This window comes from Salvelinus sp. IW2-2015, linkage group LG5, assembly GCF_002910315.2.
Source record: "Salvelinus sp. IW2-2015 linkage group LG5, ASM291031v2, whole genome shotgun sequence".
Classification (NCBI taxonomy): Eukaryota; Metazoa; Chordata; class Actinopteri; order Salmoniformes; family Salmonidae; genus Salvelinus; species Salvelinus sp. IW2-2015.
This window is the reverse complement of record NC_036844.1, coordinates 12,955,092-12,972,397: the sequence shown is the minus strand read 5'-3', so window position 1 is coordinate 12,972,397 and position 17,306 is coordinate 12,955,092. Positions and strand designations below refer to the sequence as shown.

The window sequence follows — 17,306 nt, the reverse complement described above, 5'->3', positions numbered from 1 at the left end:
CTTTATTGTCCCGGAGGTGGAAGAAAACCAACAGCAACAGGACATGATTTGAGACATGCTATAAAAATGCAATGAAACTCTCCTGCATAATTATACCATTTTCTTACCAGATCACAGACCCCAACTATTTTCTGGATGGCATTGCTGTTACCTGGATTGGGGATATTCGGCCAAAGTCGTTTCTTTGCTCTGAAAATACAACACGTTGACATGTAATTAATTCCATCACTTGAATTTCACTGGACAACAGTTAAGAACAAAGCAAAAGGAATAGATATAAATACACCTTTGACCTAGAAACATGACAACTGTACCTTTTTAACAGCTGAGAGCTGAGATGAACCACCAGGAAGAGTAAAGTTACTCCAACAATGGTCCCTGCTATCACACCACTCACCGTCAGGGATGCTGGGGAGGGAAAGAAGACACTACTGGTCTGCCATTCAAAATGTGGGATATCAGAGATGTTAATTGCAATATAACCATTGGTGATAGATCAACAAGCAAACCTTCAGGTTTGGTTTCAAAGTATGCAGCTGAGCTTCTCACTCCCATTCCTGCACCAGTGAAGGCAGACAACTGGACCCGGTACATAGTACTGCTCTGTAGGTCTACCAACTCATAGCTGGTTGAACCAGCATCCACAGTGATGTCTGTTGCAGCGAGAACAGCAATAGTTAAAGTCAGTGACACATCAGAATAAGAAATAGTAACCTCACAAGAATAACTTTAAGGAAGTTAACACTTCAACAACGGTTCTTGTTTTAAACTCTAGCCTTTTGGAAACTAGACAAGGTGGTAAGAATATCTGTTAGTGTGCAGGAAGGCTTAACTTCTAAAAAAAAAGAAGTGTACATATTTATCAGATATTAGTCACACACTATAAAAGATTCTACATGTGACATGTAGGACAAGTCGCACACTGTTCTTTATGCTGCTCACATTCTACTGTATGAATACTCACTCACTGGACGTCTCTTGGGCCAACATCAACTTGGCACCTGTTTGTGAACATCCAAATAAACACGACATCAATTAATCTTACTTGGTTCAGTATCTGTCCAGTCCTGCAGCCTGTCTGTGTAATGGAGGAAGTAGCCCAGCAGGAAACCTCTGTTGTCCTCCTCGGGGACGGCTGTCCACTCCAGCACCATGGAACTCTGACTAACATTACTGCTGCTGATGTTCCCTGGGGCACTGATGGGGGCTGAGAGGAAAAGACACTGAATCTGATCGCAATGCATTGATGACTAATTGGTTGGGTTGTTTGATTTAGACATACAGGTGCTAAGGTGTAATGTACTTATACTCCAACCAGCTTGTAAGTATATGAAGTGGCTCCCTGTGTCTGCGCTTATGGTATGTGTTTGTGTGACGATGAGATGCCACTTGTGTTCTACTCTAGCACTGGTTTCATCTAGTACAACCCCAAGGAGATGTTAAGTGTGGCCTTAATATCAGTTGAATTTTAGACTCACATCCTTCAGTGAAGAAGGCCTGGATGCTCCCATAGGTGTTCTCGCTGTTGTTGATGAACTTCAGGTTGCAAGGCTCTTTATGTGGCCTTGTGTGCAGAGTGAAGGTGTACTTCTTATACAGCTCTAATGGCTCTATAATTCATACAGCAACAAGAGTGGTTTTAAATGGGGAAACATCTTTCATCAGGACAAACTGGTGGTAGGCAGCGTATATCTGTTAAACATATGCCATGTGTAGTTCTGGTTATGCTGTATCTGAACATGTGAATCCACTGTTGTTTTCATGTTAACACAGGAGAGAGGTATGTACCCTACCCTCCAAGTGTATGACTTCATAGTTGTTCTCATCCTCATAGAAGGACTTGTGAGCAGCTTTCTCTCCTCTCCTCCACCACTCCACTGAGAAGCAGGAGTAGGTTTTGATCAGGTCATCCACCCAGGAGACAGTGAAGGACATGTTGCCATTGAATGTCACATTCAGCTTCCCATATAAGTCTGTAGAGACAAGCCAAACGACACGTCAAGGTCCTTTCTCCTGCACCTGAGATGTCCCACTTCAACAAGCTGATTTCAAGCACTGTTAAAATAGAAAGACTCAAAACCCCATCATTGTGTCATGAAACCATGAAAAGTAGTGCACCTAAGCTGAGATATGGTGTTTCATCATCAAGCGCTATGAAAAACTAGCTCTCATGAGGAGCGCCACAAGAAAGGAAGACCCAAACTATTAGAGATACTAGTCTCATAAATTGCAGCACAAATAAATGCTTCATAGTTCAAGTAACTGACACATCTCAACACCAACTGTTCAGAGGAGACTGCATGAATCAGGCCTCATGGTCGAATTGCTGCAAAGAAACCACTACTAAAAGGACAATAAGAAGAAGAGACTTGCTTGGCCCAAGAAACACGTGCAATCAACATTAGACTGGTGGAAATGTGTCCTTTGGTCTGGTGAGTCCAAATTTTAGATTTTTGGTTCCAACCACCGTGTCTTTGTGAGACGCAGAGTAGGTGAACGGATGATGTCAGCATGTGTGGTTCTCACCGTGAAGCATGGAGCAGGAGGTGTGATCCTGTGGGGGTGCCTTGCTGGTGACACTGTCTGTGATTTATTTAGAATTCAAGGCACACTTAACCAGCATGGCTACCACAGCATTCTGCAGTGATACGCCATCACATCTGGTTTGCGCTTAGTGGGACTATAATTTGTTTTCAACAGGACAATGACACAACACACCTCCAGGCTGTGTAAGTGCTATATGACCAAGAAGGAGAGTGCTACATCAGATAACCTGGCCTCAACAATCACCCAAACTCAACCCAATTGAGATGGTTTAGGACGAGTTGGACCGCTGAGTGAAGGAAAAGCAGCCAACAAGTGCTCAGCATATGTGGGAACTCATCATTAGAGCCAGTTTCATCATAGCGCTTGATGGTTTTTGCAACTGCACTTGAAGAAACTTTCAAAGTTGTCTTAAAGTAATGATGGATTGTTGTTTCTCTTTGCTTATTTGAGCTGTTCTTGCCATAATATGGACATATCCCAAATAGGGATATGTTCTGTATACCAACCCTACCTTGTCACAAGACAACTGAGTGGCTCAATCTATTGTTCCAGTGGCTCTATCTATTGTTCCATGTAGTGAATCTGTTATTCAATGCGTTTGTATGGGCTAGTAGCAATAGTAGCAATAACGGCAAATACTTCAAGGGGTCTTAAAATTCTAAATCAAGTTGCAAAATGAGCTTCTATGACCTTCAGTTCCATGTAGCTTAGTAGAACCTCCCCCGTTTCTTTTTTGAGAGTCTTGTGAAACCGTTGTTGGTGTTTCAGAGTAAAAGGCAACATCAAAACACAAATGGCAGACTGTCTCTCTTATACAATCAAATGGTTTTCAAATGACAATTCTTTATACTGTAAATATTGATTGATGATGATTTTCAGACAATATTTTAATTGACCATTGTGGTCCCACTTCAAATGATGTTCAGCTTATTAAGGCGTCATTAAGCCTTCTGTAACACACACGTTAAATGTGTTACAAAGTACCTATAACCGTATGTCATGCTTCAGAAAGGTTTCATAAATGTGGCATGACTGTGACATAATCACCAATGCCATATGTGACATAACCCACTATATCGAATATGATATAGACATGTGCTTTATAGTGGGTGACATGTTGTGCTGAAGGATGGCATACGTTCTAAAGTGATGTCATGTTAGTCACATAACACCTAATCTTGTTCCCAGACACTTCTGCCCCAAATGGTCTGGTGGACCAACACATTAGTTAAAATTATTTTATTTTATTTTTATTTTTTTACCCCCTTTTCTCCCCAATTTTCGTGGTATCCAATCGCTAGTAATTACTATCTTGTCTCATCGCTACAACTCCCGTACGGGCTCGGGAGAGACGAAGGTCGAAAGCCATGCGTCCTCCGAAGCACAACCCAACCAAGCCGCACTGCTTCTTAACACAGCGCGCCTCCAACCCGGAAGCCAGCCGCACCAATGTGTCGGAGGAAACACCGTGCACCCGACCCCCTTGGTTAGCGCGCACTGCGCCCGGCCCGCCACAGGAGTCGCTGGAGCGCGATGAGACAAGGATATCCCTACCGGCCAAACCCTCCCTAACCCGGACGACGCTAGGCCAATTGTGCGTCGCCCCACGGACCTCTCGGTCGCGGCCGGCTGCGACAGAGCCTGGGCGCGAACCCAGAGATTCTGGTGGCGCAGCTAGCGCTGCGATGCCGTGCCCAAGACCACTGCGCCACCCGGGAGGCCCTTAAAATACATTTTAAGAAGATAAGGGTTTAGCCATTCTCTGGTCACTCCCACTAAGGTCAACTTTGAATGGTTAATGTTCCAGGCTTATATGTGCAGTGTGCGCAATAGTCTGGGGACAGCGTTACACCAAGAAACAATTACCTTGACGAAAGCCCCCAACCTAACGAAATCGAATGTGACTTTCTTCTGGAACCAAGTTACATGTTCGTCAGTACACAAACATGGACACAGCAAAATCAAATCAAACTTTGTCACATGCGCCGAATACAACAAGAGTAGACTTCACTGTGAAATGCTTACTTACAAGCCCTTTAACCAACAGTGCAGTTCAAGAAGAATTAAGAAAATATTTACCAACTAAACTAAAGTAAAAAATATTAAAAAAGCTAAAATAATAGTATAATAAAAAGTAACACAATAACAATACAATAATGAGAATATATACAGGGGATACAGATTAGTTGAGGTAATTTGTACATGTTGGTAGAGGTGAAGTGACTATGCATAGATAATAAACAGCGAGTAGCAGCAGTGTACAAAACAAATGGAGGGGGGCTGGTGTCAATGTAATAGTCCGGTGGCCATTTGATTAATTGTGCAGCAGCCTTATGGCTTGGGGGTAGAAGCTGTTAAGGAGCCTTTTCGTCCTAGAATTGGCACTCCGGTACCACTTGCCGTGTGGTAGCAGATTAAACAGTCTGTGACTTGGATGCCTGGAGTCTGACAGTTTTATGGGCTCTCCTCTGACACCGCCTATTTTATAGGTCCTGGATGACAGGAAGCTTGGCCCCAGTGATGTACTGGGCCATACACACTACCCTCTGTAGCGCCTTACGGTCATATGCCGAGCAGTTTCCATACCAGGCGGTGATGTAACCGGTCACGATGCTCTCGATGGTGCAGCTGTAGAACTTTTTGAGGATCTGAGGACCCACGCCAAATATTTTCAGTCTCCTGAGGGGGAAAAGGTTTTGTCGTGCCCTCTTCACAACTGTCTTGGTGTGTTTGGACCATGATAGTTCGTAGGGGATGTGGACACCAAGGAACTTGAAACTCTCGACCCGCTCCACTACAGCCCTGTTGATGTTAATGGGGGCCTGTTCGGCCTGCCTTTTCCTGTAGTCCACGATCAGCTCCTTTGTCTTGCTCACATTGAGTGAGAGGTTGTTGTCCTGGCACCACACTGCCAGGTCTCTGACCTCCTCCCTATAGGCTGTCTCATTGTTGTCGGTGATCAAGCCTACCACTGTTGTGTTGTCAGCAAACTTAATGATGGTGTTGGAGTCGTGTTCGGCCATGCAGTCGTGAGTGAACAGGGAGTACAGGAGGGGACTAAGTACACACCCCTGAGGGGCCCCAGTGTTGAGGATCTGCGTGGGAGATGTGTTGTTGCCTACCCTTACCACCTGGGGGCGGCCCGTCAGGAAGTCCAGGATCCAGTTGCAGAGGGAGGTGTTTAGTCCCAGGGTCCTTAACTTAGTGATGAGCTTCGTGGGCACTATAGTGTTGAACGCTGAGCTGTAGTCAATGAAAAGCATTCTCACATAGGTGTTCCGAGATTGCGTCATCTGTGGATTTGTTGGGGCGGTATGCGAATTGGAGTGGATCTAGGGTATCCGGGAGGATGCTGTTGATGTGAGCTTTCAAAGCCCTTCATGTTTACCGACGTGAGTGCTACGGGGCAGTAAACATTTAGGCAGGTTACCTTCGCTTCCTTGGGCACAGGGACTATGGTGGTCTGCTTGAAACATGTAGATATTACAGACAGAGTCAGGGAGAGGTTGAAAATGTCAGTGAAGACACTTGCCAGTTGGTCCACGCATGCTCGGAGTACACGTTCTGGTAATCCGTCTGGCCCCGCGGCTTTGTGAATGTTGACCTGTTTAAAGGTCTTGCTCACATCGGCTACCGACAGCGTTATCACATAGTCATCCAAAACAGCTGGTGCTCTCGTGCTTCAGTGTTGCTTGCCTCAAAGCGAGCATAAAAAGGCATTTAGCTCGTCTGGTAGGCTCGCGTCACTGGGCAACTCGCGTCTGGGTTTCCCTTTGTAGTCCATAATAGTTTTCAAGCCCTACCAAATCTGAAGAGCATCAGAGCCGGTGTAGTAGGATTCAATCTTAATCCTGTATTGATGCTTTGCTTGTTTAATGGTTCTTCTGAGGGCATAGCGGGATTTCTTATAAGTGTCCGGATTAGTGTCCCACTCCTTGAAAGCGGCAGCTCCAGCCTTTAGTTCGATGCGGATGTTGCCTGTAATCCTTGTCTTCTGGTTGGGATATGTACGTACGGTCACTTTGGGGATGAGTCCCGGAACATATTCCAGTCTGTGCTTGCAAAACAGTCCTGTAGCGTAGCATCCGTGTCATCTGGCCTCTTCCATATTGGGCGAGTCACTGGTACTTCCTGCTTTAGTTTTAAATTGTAAGCAGGCATCAGGAGGATAGAATTGTTGTCAGATTTGCCAAATGGAGGGCGGGGGAGAGATTTGTATGCATCTCTGTGTGTGGAGTAAAAGTGGTCTAGAGTTTTTTTTTTTCTGGTTGCACATGTGACATGCTGGTAAAAATTTGGTAAAACTGATTTAACGTTGCCTGCATTAAAGTCTGCAGCCATTAGGAGTGCCACTTCTGGATGAGCATTTTCTTGTTTGCTTATAGAGTTGGTTGAGTGCGGTCTTAGTGCCAGCATCAGTATGTGGTGGTAAATAGACAGCTACGAATAATGTAGATGAGAACTCTCTTGGTAGATAGTGTGATCTACAGTTTATCATAAGGTACTCTACCTCAGGCGAGCAATACCTCGAGACTTCTTTAATATTAGACATTGCGCACCAGCTGTTATTGACAAAAATACACACACCCCCACCCCTCGTCTTACCAGACGTAGCATCTCTGTTCTGCCGGTGCATGGAAAATCCAGCCAGCTCTATATTATCCGTGTTGTCGTTCAACCACGACTCAGTGAAACATAAGATATTACAGTTCTTAATGTCCCATTGGTAAGATAATCGTAGGTCATCCATTTTATTTTCCAAGGATTGCATGTTCGCAAGTAGAACGGAAGGCAGTGGGAGTTTACTCACTCGCCTACGGATTCTCAGAAGGCAGCCAATCTGCGTCCTCTTTTCCTCCGTCTTTTCTTGACGCAAGTGACGGGGATATGGGCCTGTTCCCGGGAGAGCAGTATATCCTTCTCGGCGGACTCGTTAAAGGAAAACGTTTCTTCCAGTTCGTGGTGAGTAATCGCTGTTCTGATGTCCAGAAGTTATTTTCGGTCATAATAGACGGTAGCAGCAACATTATGTATAAAATAAGTAAAAAAATAAGTTACAAACAACACAAAAAAACTAAATAGCACAATTGGTCAGGAACATGTAAAACGTCAGCCATCCTCTTCGGCGCCATCTTAGACAAGATGATCCTTACAGCGTGGTGACAAATCTACCCACTCCCCCACTGAAAGATCAGCCACAAAATGTTGTCACCATTGTAACAGGTTGTAATCAAGCCCTGGTCTCCAGAAGAGGCATACCCGGTGAGGTAGTCTCAGGTCGGACTACTCCAAATCATCTTGGTTCTGACACGCACACACACACAAACGCAAGCTTTACAGGTTCATCTACCCATTTAAATACCGCTCACATCCTACAGTAACCTTCATAAATCAGCAGAACGTTAATAACCTATTTATTGACACTTTATGTAGCGTCCTGTAATACTTAGTTTGAAGTGAGACACCTTCGGTCTTTCATAACATATCCATAAAGACTCTATATCGCATGACGCTGTACTTCATTTAAAGTCAAACTCCTTTAGTCAAATAGATGAAGTTTCAAAAAGTCCAGCAATGTTCAACAATTACATTGAACATTAAACAGGGCTGTGAATAGTGTAGCTTGTCCCTGAGCGGGCAGACAAATGGTTCTTGCCTGCTGCTGGAGGTACTGCATGTTGGTTCCAAACTTAAAGAAAGTTAGCAGTTCTGTTAGGAAATGGCTTTGTCACACCATCTGAATAAGGTCATTTCTGTGGTGCGCCAGAAACTCTAATGGGATGATGGGAAACTTCATTCAATTCGTATTATTATTTTCCTCTTTCATTTACAAATCTCATGACTTGACTATGAGACGTGGTTGTATCTAGGGGGATTTGTATTTCGCTGAGCCTGCTCGCTAGCAAAATCTTGGCAAGCTATCAATTGCTGTGAAGTCACCAAAATAATTTGAAATAACGATTGAGGTAGCTACAGTATGCAATCTAATTCATTGTCACGGCCAATGCTGGAAGAAGACCAAAGCGCAGCGTGGTGAGCATTCATTTCTGTTTATTTAGGTAAATGTCGCCAACAAAACAACAAAACAAAGAAACGACCGTGAAGCTTAACATAGGCTCAACAAAACAAAGAAAACGACCGTGAAGCTTAACATAGGCTATGATGCCTCTAACAAAGTAAACTTCCCACAAAAACAGGTGAGAAAAAGGGCTACCTAAGTATGGTTCTCAATCAGAGACAACGATAGACAGCTGTCCCTGATTGAGAACCCTACCCGGCCAAAACATAGAAATACAAATAATAGAACATAGAATACCCACCCCAACTCACACCCTGACCAAACCAAAATAGAGACATAAAAAGGATCTCTAAGGTCAGTGCGTGACATTCATCACTGAACTACAACAAACAAATTTAAATTACAATAAATAAAGGCTAACTTACTTGTTTTTTGCTGTCCAATGGTAGCACAAGTGGGTATTTGATTTGCGAACTCATCACATGATCTGCTTCTCGTCAGCAACACTACAAAAGTACTTCCGGGTCATGGAATTTCTGAAATATTCTAAATACAAGTCCCCCACGTAATAGTAGAAAAGTGTCAATAACCATTCAATTATTCAAAATAATTGTCTAAACATTAACAATGATTCATATTTAAGTCACATTTGCTTAAAATGTGTTTTACACGAAGAAAAATATAAACGCAACATGCACCAATTTCAAAGATTTTACTGAGTTACAGTTCATTTCAGGAAATCACTCAATTGAATTTTATTAATTTGGCCCTAATCTATGATTTTCACATGACTGGGAATACAGATATGCATCTGTTAGTAACAGATACCTTAAAAAAAAAAGTAGGGTCGTGGATCAGATAACCAGTCAGTATCTGGTGTGACCACCATTTTTTTCATGCAGTGCGACGTATCTCCTTCACGTAGAGTTGATCAGACAGTTGATTGTGGCCTGTGGAATGTTGTCCCACTCCTCTTTAATGGCTGTGCGAAGTTTCTGGATATTGGCGGGAACTGGAACATGTTGGAATTGTGTACAGATCCTTGCGACATGGGGCTGTGCATTTTCATGCTGAAACATGACTTGATGGATAAATGGCACAACAATGGGCCTCAGGATCTCGTAACGGTATCTCTGCGCTTTCAAATTGCCATCGATAAAATGTAATTATGTTCGTTGTCCGTAGCTTATGCCTGGCCATAATATAACCTCACCGCCACCATGGGGCACTCTGTTCACAGCACTGACATCAGCAAACCGCTCGCCCACATGACGCCATCTGCCTGGTACAGTTGAAACCGATATTCATCCGCGAAGAGCACACTTCTCTAGCATGCTAGTGGCCATCGAAGGTGAGCATTTGCCCACTGAAGTCAGCTACGACGCCGAACTGCAATCAGGTCAAATCAAATCAAATTTTATTTGTCACATGCACCGAATACAACAGGTGTAGGTAAACCTTACCGTGAAATGCTTACTTACAAGCCCTTAAATAACAATGCAGTTGTTATTTAAGATTGAAAAGATTTACTAAATAAACTAAAGTAAAAAAAGTTGCACAAAAAATATAACAATAGCGAGGCTATATACAGGGGGTACCGTTACCGAGTCAATGTGTGGGGGTACAGGTTAGTCGAGGTAATTGAGGTAATTTGTACATGTAGGTAGGGGTAAAGTGACCTTGCATAGATAATAAACAGAGAGTAGCAGCAGTGTAAAAACATTCATCACAAAACCAACTGATATTGACAACTACTTTAATGATTTTTTAAATTGGCAAGATTAGCAAATTGAGGCATGACATGTCAGCAACAAATGCTGACACTACACATCCAAGTATATCTGACCAAATTATGAAAGACAAGCATTGTAATTTTGAATTCTGTAAAGTGAGTGTGAAATAGGTGAACAAATTATTGTTGTCTATCAACATTGACAAGCCATTAGGGTCTGACAACTTGGATGGAAAATTACTGAGGATATAGCAGACGATATTTCCACTCCTATTTGCCATATTTTCAATTTAAGCCTCCTAGAAAGTGTGTGCCCCAGGTTTGGAGGGAAGCAAAAGTCATTCCGCTACCTAAGCCCCCTTTACTGGCTCAAATAGCCAACCAATTAGCCTGCTACCAAACTGTGTTTGACCAGGTACAATGCTATTTTACCATAAACAAATTGACAACAAACTTTCAGCATGCTTATACGGAAGAACATTCAACAAGTACAGCACTTACACAAATAGACTGATGATTGGCTGAGAGAAATTGATGATAAAAATATTGTGGGGGCTATTTTGTTTGACTTCAGTGCAGCTTTTGACATTGTAGTCTGCTGCTGGAAAAACGTATGTGTTATGGCTTTACACCCCCTACTATATTGTGGATAAAGAGTTACCTGTCTAACAGAACACAGAGGGTGTTATTTAATGGAAGCCTCTCCAACATAATCCAGGTTGAATCAGGAATTCCCCAGGGCAGCTGTCTAGGCCCCTTAATTTTTTCAATCTTTACTAATGACATGCCACTGGCTTTGAGTAAGGCCAGTGTGTCTGTGTATGCAGATGACTCAACACTACACACGTCAGCTACTACAGCGACTGAACTGACCAACACTTAACAAAGAGGTGCAGTTAGTTTCGGAGTGGGTGGCAAGGAATAAGTTAGTCCTAAATATTTCTAAAACTAAAAGCGTTGTATTTGGGACAAATAATTCACTAAGCCTTAAACATAAACATTGTAATGAATAATGTGGAAATTGAGCAAGTTGAGGTGAATAAACTGCTTGGAGTAACCCTGGATTGTAAACTGTCATGGTCAAAACATATTGATACAACAGTAGCTAAGATGGGGAGAAGTCTGTCCATAATAAAGCGCTGCTCTACATTCTTAACAACACTTTCAACAAGGCAGGTCCTACAGTCCCTAGTTTTGTCGCACCTGGACTACTGTTCAGTCATGTGGTTAGGTGCCACAAAAAGGGACTTAGGAAAAAGAGGTCTCTTCAGTCTCCAAGTCCAGAACAGACTATGGGAGGCACACAGTACTACATAAAGCCATGACTACATGGAACTCTATTCCACATCAAGTAACTGATGCAAGCAGTTAAATTCGATTTAAAAAACAGTTACAAACGTACCTTATATAACGTAGACTGTGAAGCAACACAAACCAGGCACAGACACATGCATACACACAATAACATACTCACTATACACACACACACATGGATTTTGTACTGTAGATATGTGGTAGTGGTGGAGTAGGGGCCTGAGGGTACACAGTGTGTTGTGAAAGTATTGTAATGTTTTTAAAATTGTATAAACTGTCTTAATTTTGCTGGACCCCAGGAAGAGTAGCTGCTGCCTTTGAATATGGAATACATATAGACTTAAACGGAACCCAAACCGGCTGCGCGAGTGCGCCATTGTGCGCTATCATGCATACATTTATTTTGTCCCCCTACCTCAAACGCGATTACGACACGCAGGTTAAAATATCAAAACAAACTCTGAACCAATGACATTAATTTGGGGACAGGTCGAAAAGCATTAAACATGTATGGCAATTTAGCTAGTTAGCTTGCACTTCCTAGCTAATTTGTCCTATTTAGCTTGCTTGTTGTTGCTAGCTAATTTGTCCTGGGATATAAACATTGAGTTGTTATTTTACCTGAAATGCACAAGGTCCTCTACTCCGACAATTAATCCACACATAAAACGGTCAACCGAATCGTTTCTAGTCCTCTCTCCTCCTTCTAGGCTTTTTCATCTTTGAACTTATATGGTGATTGGCATCTACACTTTCATAGTATTACCACGACAACCGGCAAAACATTTAGTCTTTCAATCACCCACGTGGGTATAACCAATGAGGAGATGGCACGTGGGTAGCACGAGAGGCAGGACTTGCAGCGCGATATGTGTCAGAAATAGGAAAGACTTCTATTTTAGCCCTTGGCAACGCAGACGCTCGTTGGCGTGCGCGAGCAGTGTGGGTGCAATAATTGAATAACATGGATTTCTAAATTTATTTTGCGACGCGAGCGGTCTGGTCAGCCTATAAGAGCAATAACTATTCTGGGTGCTACAGTAAAAGTATTGTAGGGAATACTCAGTAGGGTCTGTAGAATGTATATATGGTGTCATTTCACGGGGCTCCAAATAATACATGTTGCTGGCCTTTTACTCCACCCATTTCATTGGAGGCCGAATCACATCACGTGTGCGCTTACTACACTAGTCATCCTCTGATGTGGTTTATGCATTGTTGTGAACACATAAAATCCAATTTTGTTTTATGTAGTGTTTATGAAGGCTTTATGAAACCTTTAAAAGCTGCACGTCATTTAAAGTGGGATCAAAATGGGTCAAGAAGACACTGGGAATTGAATACTTTTCCTAGGGCACTAATTATAGGCTACACTTGCCAGGCCCATTGTGAAATTATAAATGATGTTACATTCAGAATGTTTAGGGCTATGTAAGTTATAGCAGGGATAACATGAGGTAACGTATAAAGTAGGCCTTTATGTGAGAAGATTGATGTGAACCCAGGTCTCCTGCTTATCAAAACACTCCCTTAGTCTACTCAGCCAGTCTGCAGGACTAAACTGTTGTGCTGAACCACCCTTGTTACATTCAGCACATGGGGGACCCGATTCAGACTTGAGATAAGTAGACTTAGCATGGACTCAATAAAACATGGACTTAAGTCAAAACATGTTTAAGTCCATGTTACATCAACACAAATCTCAAGTCTGAATAGGAATTCAGTAAGATGGCAAATTTATTTGGAATTTGACACACTCAACCACACAGCAACTTACCGTGTGAGGAACTTGGGCCCCAATATCAGAAGACAAATGTTTAGATTATTAAAGGCCAAATGTGAACTTCATCCACTGTGCTGCCCTACTGTTTAGAATTCCCCCAGTCTGGGAAATGGATTTGGAGGGAGGGCACTCAAGTCAGGTGTGCCATCTAGCAAACTCTATGGTCAAGTATTAAAAACAAGCAAGTGTGTGGGCGCCACCACTGTATTCAGGTCCTTCACGAACTCAGGAAAGAACACACCAAACGTTCAGGTAAAACTCTCCAAAACAATCCAAGAAAGTATGTGGCAATGACAACAGAAAATGAATTCACTCAACTAGACTCCCATTTACAGTATTTGGATTCAAAACACCATAATACAAAACATCATGTTTAGGAGCTTTGGAGAGAGGAAATGACACCAAGAGAGAAGGGTTCTAATTATGCACAGGACTCAAAACACCATAATAGTGTTTTCAACCTTTTACGGATTAGTCTGTTGCAAGGTGTGGCACAACTCTTGACTAAGTGGTGTTACAACACACCATGTCATGGTTCAGAACACCTTAGGGTGAATGTTTAAGTACATCTTAAATATGTCTCATAGCCCCTTACACCCATGCGTTTCAAAACTCCAGCAAAGTTAAGGTTTCGTCTCAACATTGGGGGCAGCTCAGTTGCCTCTAGTTTTAATGTTACAAAACACATCATTTTAACAGTGTACTGTTAAGCAGGAGAGCAACTAGTAAATCATTTCTGATGCAAAAACTGAACTGAACTAATAATACTTCAGGCAAAAATAGTTAATAAATCCTAACGTGGCCTGAGTGTATGATCCCGATATCGGAGGATAACGGTACAGAGCTATTTCTACCTTTGTCGTCCAGTGGAGGTATTGTCCTCTGTGCTGCAGGTGAGGTCCCAGCCTTGTTGAGGGCTGTGATGGTGAGGTGGTAGGCTGAGTGAGACAGAGCCAGTCTGAGTAGGGTCCTGCTCGTGTTGAAGGCCTCAATGGGGTCCTCTCCTGAGGCCTTCCCCACTGTCACACCGTAGCCCTCCGCTAACTCACTGGCTGCAAACTGGAACGAAAATTGTAGCTGCAAGGTTACAAGCCTAACCATAGATTTATACAACATGTGTTACGTATAGTGTAGTGCAATAAACTATTGTATTACTTTATACCTACAGCTGTTGTAGATATTATGTTTAAAAATCATGCAGGTTAACTAACAAACGTAGTATTGTATAAGTTACCTTCCATTTTATGATCACTAATCTACTTCCTTTGGTTTGTGGAAAATCTTCTACCATCTCAATGACAGGCTTATCAGTAAGTTCTAAAAGATATTAAATGAAATGGACACGTTGCTTATTCGATGTTGAACGTCAGTAGATCAGTAGAGAATTGATTGACTATTTTGTTAAAGACCAGTGAAGATTTCTAAATTGCAGCTTTAGGTAAAAGGTAAACTCACCAGGTGGAACAGTGAAATTCTTGCTCCAGGGGCACTGTGTACATTTGTCGTTGGCCACACACTGTATTTGCACCACATAGGACAGTGAGGAGTTAAGATTACCCAGAGTGCACCTATTGCTATCCTTGGATTGCACTAGTGGCTATAGAGAACACAAATGAGAGGTTAGGTCAGTATACCTTGAGAGAAAAAAACGGTGTAAAGTTGTATATTCTACATGGTCTTCTCCAGTCTTGGACAACTAGGTTTGATTTCCCGGACACAGATTAGACCTAATCCTGGACTGAAATTAACTTTCAATGAAGATTCTCCAATGACGAGGCTTAATCTGTGTTCAGGACTAGTCTTATTTTGTGACCGGGGAACTGGCCCCAAGAGTTTCACTATTCATGCCAGCTTGTTTCAAGTCTATAATCTATTTTATAACTGCCAAAACAAAGGAAACACCAACATAAAGTGTCTTAATAGGGCATTGGGCCACCACGAGCCACCAGATCAGCTTCAATGCGCCTTGGCATAGATTCTATTAGTCTCTGGAACTCTATTGGAGGAATGCGACACAATTCTTCCATGAGAAATTCCATAATTTGGTGTTTTGTTGATGGTGGTGGAAAATGCTGTCTCAGGGGCCCATAAGGGTTCAATTGGGTTTCGATCTGGTGACTGAGACACACACACACACACATGCTTGAATGATTGTTTTACTATCCTTGTGGGAACCAAACAATTGATTCCCATTCAAAATCCTATGTTTACTAATCCTAACCCATATCTCTAATTCTATCCCTAGCCTATCCCTAACTCTTAACCCTAACCCCTAACTCTTAACCCTAACTCTTAACCCTAACCCCTAACTCTTAACTCTAACCCCTAACTCTTAATCCTAACCCCTAACTCTTAACCCTAACTCTAACTCTTAACCCTAACTCTTAACCCTAACCCCTAACTCTTAACCCTCACCCCTACACCCTAACTCTTAACCCTAACTCTTAACCCTAACTCTTAACCCTAACTCTTAACCTCACCCCTAACTCTTAACCCTAACCCTAACTCTTAACACCTAACTCTTAACCCTAACTCTTAACCCTAACTCTTAACCCTCACCCTGACTCTTAACCCTAACCCTAATCTTACCCTAACCCCTAACTCTTAACCCTAACCCTAACTCTTAACCCTAACTCTTAACCCTAACCCCTAACTCCTTAACCCTCACCCCTAACCCCTAACTCTTAACCCTAACACCCTAACTCTTAACTCTTAACCCTAACCCCTAACTCTTAACCCTAACCCCTAACTCTTAACCCTAACCCCTAATCTTAACCCTACACCTAACTCTAACCCTAACTCTTAACCCTAACTCTTAACCCTAACCCCTAACTCTTAACCCTAACTCTTAACCCTAACTCTTAACCCTAACCCCTAACTCTTAACCCCTAACTCTTACCTAACTCTAACCTAACCCTAACTCTTAACCCTAACCCCTAACTCTTAACCCTAACCCCTAACTCTTAACCCTAACTCTTAACCTAACTCCCCTAACTCTTAACCCTAACCCAACCCCCTAACTCTTAACCCTAACTCTTAACCCTAACTCTTAACCCTAACTCTTAACCCTAACCCCTAACTCTTAAACCCTAACTCTTAACCCTAACCCTAACTAACTCTTAACCCTAACTCTTAACCCTAACTCTTAACCCTAACCCCTAACTCTTAACCCTAACCCCTAACCCTAACTGTAACTCTAAACCTAACCCCTAAGTCTAAAATAGCCTTTTTCCTTTTGGGGACTGGCGAAATGTCCCCACTTGTCCAAATTTTCATTGTTTTATTATCCTTGTGATGACTTCTGGTCCCCAGAAGGGTAGTAAAACCAAAAGCGTGCACACACACACATCCTTTAAACCCCCTATGGTCCTTTGAGGTCCCCTTTTCAAAGTCTTCTTCTAGCCATGGTAGCCAAAATAATGGGCAACTGGGATATTTTTTATACATGACTCAAAGCATGATGGGATGTTAATTGCTTAATAAACTCAGGAACCACAGCTGTGTGGAAGCACCTGCCCATTTACTCAAGTGTTTCCTTTATTTTGGCAATTACCTGCATCTCTATATGAGCTGCATGTAGCCAGTACCTTTGAGATCTGACTTTTAAAGCCCACCTCTTTCCACGATTGGCTCTTCAGGTCCTTGTACCTCACAGAGTACAGCGCAATATATTTGTTCTCCTCCTTCCTCCAGGAAGCCTGGATATCCAGCTGTCTTGAATGGCGATTTAAGTTGACATTAGATGGGGGGGCGCATCGAACTGCAATGTTAAGACAACATAGGCTATGTGATAAAGTATCATTGTTATACTATATTTTAATTCAACAATATATAAATAGGACTGGTCACGTCTTATGCTTGCTGTAAACCCATTGGCTATCCTTCCGTCACATAATGGAAGGGAATAGATG

General features: G+C 42.5%; 1 protein-coding gene across 1 annotated transcript in view; it reads right to left on the bottom strand.

Moving 5' to 3' along the window:
• The window catches only part of LOC111963936 (interleukin-6 receptor subunit beta-like), a 29,094-nt gene that overhangs the window by 7,573 nt on the left and 4,215 nt on the right, over positions 1–17,306 (bottom strand). Inside the window, exons 6-15 of the mRNA XM_023987532.2 lie at positions 17,010–17,155; positions 14,851–14,992; positions 14,630–14,712; positions 14,250–14,454; positions 1,794–1,973; positions 1,479–1,610; positions 1,046–1,207; positions 510–653; positions 315–408; positions 108–189 (exon numbers count right to left, since the gene is read on the bottom strand). Of these exons, the coding sequence (XP_023843300.1) occupies positions 108–189; positions 315–408; positions 510–653; positions 1,046–1,207; positions 1,479–1,610; positions 1,794–1,973; positions 14,250–14,454; positions 14,630–14,712; positions 14,851–14,992; positions 17,010–17,155 (1,370 nt within the window). The remainder of the gene's footprint in view (positions 1–107; positions 190–314; positions 409–509; positions 654–1,045; positions 1,208–1,478; positions 1,611–1,793; positions 1,974–14,249; positions 14,455–14,629; positions 14,713–14,850; positions 14,993–17,009; positions 17,156–17,306) is intronic.